Source organism: Capsicum annuum, chromosome 10 (assembly GCF_002878395.1).
Source record: "Capsicum annuum cultivar UCD-10X-F1 chromosome 10, UCD10Xv1.1, whole genome shotgun sequence".
Taxonomy (NCBI): Eukaryota; Viridiplantae; Streptophyta; class Magnoliopsida; order Solanales; family Solanaceae; genus Capsicum; species Capsicum annuum.
The window spans coordinates 12,583,607-12,594,451 of NC_061120.1; the positions used below are offsets into that span (position 1 = coordinate 12,583,607).

Sequence of the window (10,845 nt, forward strand, 5' to 3'; positions counted from 1 at the left end):
CAACTTCTGCTACTGAAAAACAAATTAAAAATAAGCATTATTGATCCATCTCTATCTCTAATCTCTAATCTCTAATCTCTAATCCACTTAAGTGTGAAGAGCTTTAAAATTATTGTTTGAACTTTTTGTCTTTTATTAAAAGTCTCCACAATAAACAAATTGTCTTTTCACCTTTTTCCTCAATTTTTTTGTCTAAAACTGTTATTTGATTAGTTTTAGCTAAAATAAAATTTGGTACGCCAAAAAAGGAAAATAGGGACACATTTATATTCTTTTTGTTAAAGTTAATAGTTAGTACGATTGGGAAATTTGATAGGACAAAAAAAGGGAAAAAAAAGGAACACGTTGAAGTTAATAGTTAGTACAATTGAAATATTTGATAGGAACAAAAAAAAAAAAACGAACAATTTTTTTTGGTTGAAGGTTAAGAGTTAATAAACGCAATTGAGGTATAAGGTTAAGACAATGATAAAAAAAGATAAGAATTGAACTTATTAGTACTAAACTCCTAATATTTAGGATTTTTTTTTGTTTTAATTTATTTGAAACATAAAATAAAAATCTTGAATTTTTCTTAAAAGAAGAGATTTTGAAGTTCCATAAATTGAGCAAATTTTTTCCTATAACATTATAGTAGCATCCATAATGTTTAAAGTGGGTTTTAATGTTTTTATATGATTTTGTATGAATATATTAATTTTTTATCTAAGTCTTTTTCGTATTTAATAAAATCATATTTATTTATTAATTAAGACTTTTTTATAATATTAAAGTGATTTTATAAAATTAAATTTATTGAAGTAAGGTACACGTGCGCATATCCTAAATTAGTATATAAAAAAACGTAGATCAATATAATTAGACTATTAATTTGCTTGACCAGCTAATCTATTCCATATTTTTAGTACGCCTTCCTAGTATGGTGAGGTTTCAATTTCCCCTTGGTTTACGAATACAGTGAAATCTCTATTTTATACACCAGGAAAGGTTATATTTACTCTATACCATTAGAAAAAGGTTATAATTGCCATTCATCATACTTTTTTGTTAAATCTTTTTCTGAGAGTGCACGGGCAATATGACCCTTTTTTCCTTTTTCATATTTAACGCCAAAAATAATGCTTGTCTGCAGTTAAATCTCTATTTTTCATATCAGGAAAGGGTTATATTTACCCTATATCATCAGAAAAAGGTTATAATTGTCATTCGTCATATTTTTTTGCTAAACCTTTTTCTAAGAGTACACGGGCAATATAACCTTTTTTCCCCTTTTCATATTTAACGCCAAAAATAATGCTTTCCTAATCGGAAAAGACTTCAATTTCTGCTTGTTTTAGGAATCTCTCACAGGCTTTTCTTCCATATAAAGTTGACATAACAAAGCTAAATTCTGCGTTACTTGAATACAATAACTTAAAAGGAAAAATTACCTAAATACACAACATAAATTTTTAAACTTCTAAAAATCTTCCACTTCTAAAAAATTACTTAAATCCCAATATTTCATAATTTTTGATAAAATTGAGATACAAGTTAAAACACCAACTACAAAAAAAAAATTCTTTACCAAAAATAAGTTGCTTCTCCCTCTTTGTACGCCACAATTTGTGGAGCGGTTTCTATCCAATTTCTTCATTCAATTCAAAACTTTAAGTAAGGTAATTTTCCTCCCTAAAATCCGCTTTAATTTCTTCTAATTGTTTTTACGTTTTTTTTTTTCAAAAAAATGATTTTGCGCCTAAGTTTACAGAGTAAAATTTGGGTGATTTGGTTGAGCAATTTCTTCAATTAATTATTTTTTAGGTTTCATTGTTTGAATTGCCATTATGAATAGAGATTTGAGACCTTCCTTTAGTCTTGAGGTTTCTCAATTAGAAAGTATCAAAGAATTTCGTGAAGTTGTTAATTTCATTTCCGGAAGTTTTGATTATGAATTTGTTGACTTTGATGAAAATAGATTAAAGCATAGAAACGATCTCCAAATTACGAAGAAGTTGTGGCAAAAGCATTCTAAGGACAAGAAAAAAAAGTGGTTCTAAGAAAAGGGGATCCAACAGTCCTGAAAGTAAAGCTTCCGCCAAGAGAAGAGGAATACCGAGATACATATTTTGGGTTGCATGATACGTTTAGAATTTCATTGTTTATCTATTTTTTTGTTGCTAAGTTATTTGTATGTTATGTATTTTATTTTTTATTGAAACTAATATAACAAAATACAAGTTCATAAGCACATAGATACATGTTAAGTGGACTTGTATATGTGAGTGATTATTAATGCTTTGATTTGTATCTAGTTTTGTTCAATTTTACTTAAAGTGTAATAGATACATGTTTTTATTTCTAAGATACATGTTATATTATTGTGAGTTACTGTAAATGTTTTGATATGTTTCTTGTGTTGTTTAAATGGTATTGAAAGTAGAATTATACAGGATGCATTTTTTCACGCTGAGATACATGTTGTAGAGATTAAAGATACATTTGTATAATCTTGTATCTAATGTATTATGTTCTTAGTGCTTTTATATATATTGTACTGTCTTAGAGTGAACTTATTGCATCTCAAATAATTTTTTAATTTTTTTTTGTTTTTAGGGATTGAATTACGTTATAAGTATGTTATAACAAGTTAAATACATTGATAATGTAAAAATATTTTTACATTATTTGTTTATAAAAGTTAATTTAATCTTAAATCCTTAGATGGGGAGCTCCTGTGCATCCTAAATTCTGCACATGATCAGACAATAGCTAGACTAGCCCCCATTTTGTATTAGATACATAATAACACAATATGTATCTTTCTGTATTAATAAGTATCTTGTTCATTATCTAAAGTAATTGTCTATTGCCTGCATTAATCGCATTAGATACATAAAATATTTAATTTGTACCTCTTTCAGTTTTAATGATTACGGTAGGCTGATGTAAAATATATTTCATTTGTTTGCAATTTGAACAACATCTAGATGTCATCATGTATTACTTGAGGAAGAAGCACAAGAACAAGAATTTTCCAAGCAAGAGATACACTACCACAGATTGCTTTTTCAAAGTGTACATCGATAAGGCATATGTGAATTACTATGATGCTGACGCTGGCAACGAGTTTGTCACACAAGATGCATCTGAAAACACTGATTAGGTTGCTGATATGGAGATGACATTGATTAACACCATCAAGGAGTTCAGCCCATGCATATTTAGTAGTTGTTAATTTTTGGCTAGTAGACTATTAAAAACATTGTTGATGATATAAACTTTGATGATGTTAGTAGTGTTTAGACAAGTATACATTAAGATTTTTTTTTAATGAATAATTACTTCTATTTGCATTAACATTCTAACGCAATGCTAAATAACATAAAGATGTATTTATGTTATCGTTATGATATTTTTTTCACGCAATATACAGACATTGTATTGGATACATGTTTTACTGCATTTTATAATTTTATGTATCTAAAATAAAGAAAGATATATTACAATATAGGTATTAACCATCACAACATTGTCGTATTATGTATCTATAACGGTTTTTTGTTATAGATAATTCATGTTGTCTCTTACATACGTATCAAATTATATCATAATTAACAGAACTAAGTCTTAAAAATATTAACCTATTACATTTTACATGTGAAACAGATTATTAGATATTGTATCTATAACTTTATATGATATACCTCTTCTCAAATTGTATATATCTATTATAAGGAAACTGTTTTACTATATAATCATAGTAACCAACAAATTATTACATTTTTATGTATCTAGAACCCTTTTTATTAATGAAAAAAAGATGTTTGACTATATCCTGCATAACAAATTCTAACAGAACTTATATTCCTAAATCTTAATAATATTGACAAATTATATTTTACAAACGATACATATTTGTTAAAATTGAATCTATAAATTTAATGGAGATACATACTATAAAAATGTATCTATTTTATATCGTTCACTATGACAAAACTACTAATAGAATGTATAATAATAACATTGTTAGTTCAATATATCTAAATTTCTACTTTATGTGTCACGAAATAATACACCATCAAAACATATATAACTAAATAACAAATTAACAAAGAATGCTATTTATTTCGGTAAATATCTTTTTCTAAATTTCATACAAAAATCAAGAATCTTATCAACTAAAATGTCGAACAAAATAGATAAATAATCCAGCAACATTCCAAGGAACTATTCAACATTATTCATTAGTCAAATACATTTATCACTCCTTCTTTGGAAAGAAGTTGCACGTGCGCCTGTTGTAACCTTCATAATCACATCTCCCGCAATAATTACTGCTCGATGTCATTGTTTCACTTGATTTCTTGTGCCTGTTTTTCTTTGGCCTTCCAGGTTGACGTTTGTATTTAGGTGGTAACACAACTTACCGAGATGATGCTTTAAATATTCAAACATAATCCTCTGAACGACATCGTAATACATAACTGAATCAATGAAAACAAAACTTCAACATTTTAACCTTCATTTACTTTCAAATTGTATAATAAAACATCAATATATTCACCAAGATACATAATTAGACATAAATATATTCACCTAGATACAAGATGATCAAAACCTATCTTTTATCATAAAGATGTATCTCGATCAAATTAACATAATGTCATGACTAAAACAAAACAAGAAACATAACTAAACATAACGTCATAAACGGAGATACAAGATGGAGCAAAATGTATCATTTTCATAACAAAATGTATCTCGATGTGAAACTTGTACAACATGTATCTAGAAATTTTTACAACATATATCTAGGACATTTCTATGTATTTAGGACATTTCTATTATATAGGTGAAACTAAAATACAACAAGAAACATAATTAAACATAAATTCATAAACTGAGATACAAGATGAGCAAAATGTATCATTTTCAGAACAAAATGTATCTCGACATTAATAACATAAACACAAAAAAAGAAATCTGTAAAATAACCAAACATTGAATACAAAATTAAATTAAGGTACACAAAATTAACAACACCAGCTACATAAAAAACATAACATATCTTTTCTTGTCTGATCTTTTGGCATAGTAATTAAAAGAATGCTCAATTGCAAATCGCGCCATAACCGAAATGAGAGTACACTTGTCCTTGTAGATTTGCCCAACCTTAACATCACTATATTTACAATCAGTAATGATCTTGTTCCCCTTGCTATCCAACAAAGGCATAGGAGAAGTAAAATTAGATTTATAACTAATAATTTCTGCAACTTTTTTTATGGACTTTCTAAACACATTACAGCACCAACTTTCTGATCAAAAAAAAAATTCTTGTCCGATCTTTTGACATAGTAATTGAAGAAATGCTCAATTTCAAATTGACAAATCAAATAAAAAAAATTGGTATATTTTCTCAGAACAAGAAGAATGAAGATTTTTCAATTTAAAAAAAATAATACAAAAGCGTTTATTAGTTTTAATGTAGTGGAGTAATATTTTGATTAGCATAAATTCTGAGATTTCATTTTATTTTTTACCTTAATTAGTTAGATTAAATGTTGATTTAATGCAAACTAATCTGTTACATCCCTTAAAACGTGCTGATTTAGTTAATTATTACTTATATCTGTATTATGTATCTAATGTGATTAACATGTATCATCAGAGGTCAAATGTTGAATTTTAGGAGATTTTGAAAAAAATTGAAAATTTTAGTAATTATTAGTAAACATGTTATATATGTAATTTTTACATAACTTAAATTATTTCTGTTCAATCTTTTTTTTGGCCCGTGGAGACATTACTTATTGATATCTCTTCGTTTTGTCTTTTATAAGTATTTAGACCTCTGCATCATGCGTCGTAACAAAGGTACTACTAAAATTAGTAGTATCAAGAAAGAAATCCCTTCGGACATCGTGTTGAAAAGGAGGAAGAAGATGAATGAAATTACTACTATTATCAAGAAAGAAATGCCTTGTGACGTCGTGAAAAGGAAGAAAACGAAGAAGATTACTAGTAGCTACACTGTAGCTAAAGATATCCCTTCTGATATTATCTTCCAAGTGCTCTCCAAACTGTCCATTAAGACATTGGACAGATTTAAGTGTGTATCGATGTCTTGGTCTTCAATGATCCATCAACCTGAATTCATGAAAGCTCATACGCCTTGTGACGGTATTCTCATACATCTCTTGCCCAAGTATACTATCTTGCCTGGCAATAACATATCGTATATGATGAAAGGCCTTTTTTACGCGTCTATAAATTATGGGAAGAATAATGAAGAGTTTACTCAGCGAGTACGTTTGCCTTATTGTGGTGGTTATAAGGATATTACTCCGATTGTAAATGGCCTTGCTTGCCTTTACACGGGTCATCAAGGTTCACTTTTTAATATATCTACTCTTGAACTTATGGAGCTTCCTTCTTCAAGTTTACGTGATGAAGCACGTAGTGTTTGGTATGCTCTTGGTTTTGATGCTATGGATAACGTGTACAAATTTCTTAAAGTTAGTACCATTGCCAATCGACTAGTCTATGAGATTCTCACGCTTGAATCAAGTTCAAGATCAGCATAGAGCTGGAGAGACATTGTTCAGGAAGGTTTGCCCTAGTTTAACTCTTTTAGCGTTGATCAAAGTTCTTTCGTGAATGGTATAATCTATTGCAAGTTTAGAACTCCGAACACCTTCCAAGATAAAGGGAAACAGTGTTTTCTTGCCTTTGATGTCCACCACAAGCATTTCACTGTTTTTAACCTGTCACTCATGCCCTCACATGTACGAATAATATTTAACACCAGTTTCACAGTATTTGGTCAAGTTGAAGGGTGCGTAGCATTAGCACATGCTAAGACGACACAATTTGAGTCGGTTTTGGAAGTTTGGGCGTTAGAAGATCATCAAAACTCCATATGGAGCAAGCATAAAATCGACATGCCTGATGAACTGGGTAGATGCTTTTATGAAGTCACGCCTATTGGGAATCTTCCTTCGGGTGATTTATTGCTATGCTGGAGGAATTATTCACTGCAGTCGTTCACATTAATATTCCTTTGTTAGATGTTTTGCAAGGTATGTGTAAGTACTCTAAGTAGGATGTGGTGACTAATAAGATGAAGCTACAGGACATTGAGACAATGGAATTGAAGGAGTACAGTTTGGTGGTAATGAGGAAGATGCCCAAGAAGTTGAAAGGACCCTGGGAGTTTCACCCTCCCCATACATATTGGTGATAATGATGTGGTTCGTGCAAACCACCAATGACCTCTTTGGACTCTCTTATAGAAGTGCACAAGCAGCTTCTTAAGCCCGAAGTTGAAAAACTTAGGAAAGAGCCTGACAAGGCTCACTACAAGAAATAACGCCTTTAGTGGCAACAAAAGTGGCCACTAAATCTCAAAAAATCGCAACAAAAGACATTTAGTGGTGACTAGATGATCGTTGGTGTTACAGCCGTAACTAAAGGTTACTTGTGGAGACATAAAGGAGTCGCCACCAAAAGAGGCTTTTTGTGACGATTTCCCTCGCCACGAAAGCTTTTCTATATCGCCACAAAAAATACTAGGCAAGGTGTCCACCAAAAGGGTCACCACGGAATGAAAGAATTTAGCAGCGACCCAAGGTACAAAAAATGACTTAGAGGCAACTTCACCTTGCTACAATAGGCAATTTCAATATGGAGGAAATACATCTTTAGTGGCAACTTATAGTCGCCACTAATATTAATATTTTTGAAAAAAAAAAAATTAATATAAATTTGTTGTACAATTATTTCTTAATACAAAATTTAATGTCTTCAGACTCCTAGTCAATAATTCTCCATCATTTAAAGGACCTTTCCCTATAAAGAACAAAGTAAAGAGTCATTTCGATAGCTTGAAAGTGAGCAAGAAAAGACTTGGTCAAAACAATAGAAGAAATTCATGCTAACTACCATGCATGTTAACACAAAAGTATTACAAGTTTCTTTCTCACAACTACACCGTACACATGGATAGACACACCCAATGTTGCAATAATTTCTCAAACAAAAAATAAATAACAAAGCAGTTTCTTATCAAATATTCACATAAATAACTACTACTATTATTCAAATTTGATAAGTAGACTGATGTCAATTAGATAGATGCATAATAATATCGACATGTACCACCTATATAAACTGTAATAAATGTCTCCTTATATCGTTTTCTTCTCAAATATTCACATAAATAACTACTACTATTATGCATCTATCTAATTGACATCATTAGTGGTTGACACAATATTCAACCTTGTTTGCCGTTCAAGATTCCAGGAAGCAGATATCGATGATTATCCCAAAAAAGATACTGTCAAGCTAAGTTGCTCAAAATCTCTAAAAACGTTGCCAAACCCGTGTCAGATCCTCTGAAAATGCACTACTTTTGAAGGATCCGACACGCACCCCATGTTAGTTTTGAAGAGTCTGAGCAACTTAGCTGTTAAGTAGTGAGTGAACATAACTTAGCATTCTAGTACTGAGACGATATTCAACCTTGTTTGCCGTTTAAGATTCCAGGAAACAGATATCTATGATTATCGCAAAAAGATACTGTCAAGTGTCAAATAGAGTAGTGAACATAACTTAGCACTACTTTTGAAGGATCCGACATGCACCCCATGATAGTTTTGAAGAGTCTGAGCAACTTAGCTGTCAAGTAGTGTAGTAAAAATAACTTAGCATTCTAGCACCGAGACAATATTCAACCATGTTTGCCATTCAAGATTCTAGGAAGCAGATATCGATGATTATCGCAAAAAGATACTGTCAAGTAGTGTAGTGAACATAACTTAGCCTTCTTGAACAAACTACTGGAAATAAAATACTTTGATCTAGCTAGAACTTGTTACGAGTTATGTCGTGTATAGCACTTTTATAAACTGATTTCATGGTATTTTTTGGCCTTATTCAGAAACCATAACTAGAGCAATTAGATAATGTTGGAAGTTCAATTTCTGGGGAATGCTAATAAACAACAAAAATCTAGAGTAGAAAGGTTTTCCCGTTGACGCGACAATTTCAGCGATGATGCTGAAGATCACAAAACAGATTTTAAATTCATAAAGAACAATAAGATATGAATTCAACTGAAATTTAGGGAGCGAAACAGTTAAACGATCACACGATCACAGATGTTCTCAATTCGGTCGAGATACAAAGCGAACATATAGTCAATTGGACTTACGTAAAACAAGCAGTCAACCAATCTTCTCTTTTCTAAAGTGCTGTCCAAAGATCAACAAACTTTAGATTCATCTCTTTGCACAGCTCAATGCAGGCCTTGGAATACTGTCGACACAACTTATTTGTTCGAACCAACTCACTGAAACATGAACTGTTTGCAAAAGAGATGACAAACTTGTCCCAGTAATCGAAAAAGGGGGGAGATAACATGAAACTGATGATGGGAACAGAATTACCTTGTATTTTCATGAACTTTGACCTCGTCAATAGGTGGACAACAGAGAAAGATTATGCGGATATTCTCCGAGAGACCCTAACCATCCCCACCAAAAAAGAAAAATTCTGGGATCAGTATTTACATAAGCGCAACCCATCGTATACAACAAAGTGAAATAATTTCAAGACTTCTCGAAACATTATATATCTTAAGGAATTATGTTGTCTTGAGCCAGATAATGTTCATGTTTTTACAGATAAAAATAAAAAATAGGCGGATACCTTGAGATGAGTTGCAATTTTTTGAGCCAGATAATGTTCATGTTTTTACAGATAAAAATAAAAAATAGGTGGATACCTTGAGATGAGTTGCAATTTTTCTCATGTTCTCGATGTATTCTGGAAGAGGTACATGTGGACCCAATCCAGATGAATGAGGTCCCATCAAATCATTACCGCCAAAGTAAACAATCACCAATGTGGGCTAAACAACTGCATCCTCAAAGAGAAAAACACCATTTAAGAAGTCAAAAGTTTGTATATCGGAGATGTCTTCCAACTCCAGATGAGATATCTTGTTGAAAAAATAGTAGTTGTCGGCTGATCTCCCTTTCCTGATCATGATCATATTGGAGAATGTAATTATGAGTGAGACGGCCAAAAGGAACAACCACATAAACAGAAAATTAGAAAATGAGCTCCTATTGTGACATAAGCCACCATGTATGAGCATGAAAGGTGCTAAATCCATGATGAGACTGTTGAAACATTTTTCTTAACAACCAATTGAATACTAAGCACCAAAAAAGGATATGATAATATCAACAAATTCTTGCTCATAGAAAGGAGGGTTATATTGAGGAACTTTTCCAAAACATTTTAGGCTAAAGAGATTAAGACCTGCTCAAATTATACTGAATAACACACATAGTCAAATGCACTAAATGCTTAACATTAACTTTGGTAAAACATACCATTGACAACATGGATAAACCTCAAGACCATATTGACCCAGTACATGATATTAAGAAATAGTAGATCTTCAACCTGCTATCCAGATTCCAGCTTGAAATCTATCAACAGCTATACATTCGAACCAGATATATCGATTCTGAAGCTAGAACTCACTCTAGCCTATTTCCTTTATTTTAAAAAGAAGAGTTAAACTTCAAATTTCATTTTTAATAATTCAAAAAACCAAAATTAAAGAAGAAGGTCATAGTTAGCTGACAATCAATCAAGGTAACATTAGTCTAATTTTGATGAATCCTTCTACAACAACAACAACATACCCAAGGTAATCCCGCAAGTGAAGTCTCGGGAGGGCAGTGACTTAGCAAACCTTACCCCTACCTTGGGAGCTAGGGAGGTTGTTTTCGATAGACTCAGCTCAGATAAAAGCATTCAAGAGCAATTCGGAAAAACAAAAAA

At 31.2% G+C, this 10,845-nt stretch overlaps 2 protein-coding genes across 3 annotated transcripts; one reads left to right on the plus strand and one right to left on the minus strand.

The window, feature by feature from the left end:
• The first annotated feature begins 5,843 nt into the window (after nucleotides 1-5,843).
• Nucleotides 5,844-6,569, plus strand: LOC124887701 (putative F-box protein At5g44220). Its single transcript, XM_047397601.1, has one exon. The coding sequence runs from the start codon at nucleotides 5,844-5,846 to the stop codon at nucleotides 6,567-6,569; it is 726 nt and encodes a 241-aa protein (XP_047253557.1).
• Nucleotides 6,570-7,633: 1,064 nt separating this feature from the next.
• LOC107845898 (GDSL esterase/lipase CPRD49) lies at nucleotides 7,634-10,509 on the minus strand. Of its 2 annotated transcripts, XR_007045599.1 has the most exons (4): nucleotides 9,773-10,509; nucleotides 9,435-9,511; nucleotides 9,200-9,349; nucleotides 7,634-7,827 (listed from the first exon to the last, which is right to left on the minus strand). XR_007045599.1 is itself a non-coding variant. In XM_047397870.1 (3 exons), the coding sequence occupies exons 1-3, from the start codon at nucleotides 9,857-9,859 to the stop codon at nucleotides 9,232-9,234; spliced, it is 282 nt and encodes a 93-aa protein (XP_047253826.1). In that variant the 5' UTR covers nucleotides 9,860-10,215; the 3' UTR covers nucleotides 9,065-9,231. The 2 variants fall into 2 exon arrangements, 1 of the variants encoding a protein (XP_047253826.1); XM_047397870.1 differs by lacking the exon at nucleotides 7,634-7,827 and having other exon boundaries at nucleotides 9,065-9,349; nucleotides 9,773-10,215.
• Nucleotides 10,510-10,845: the final 336 nt, after the last annotated feature.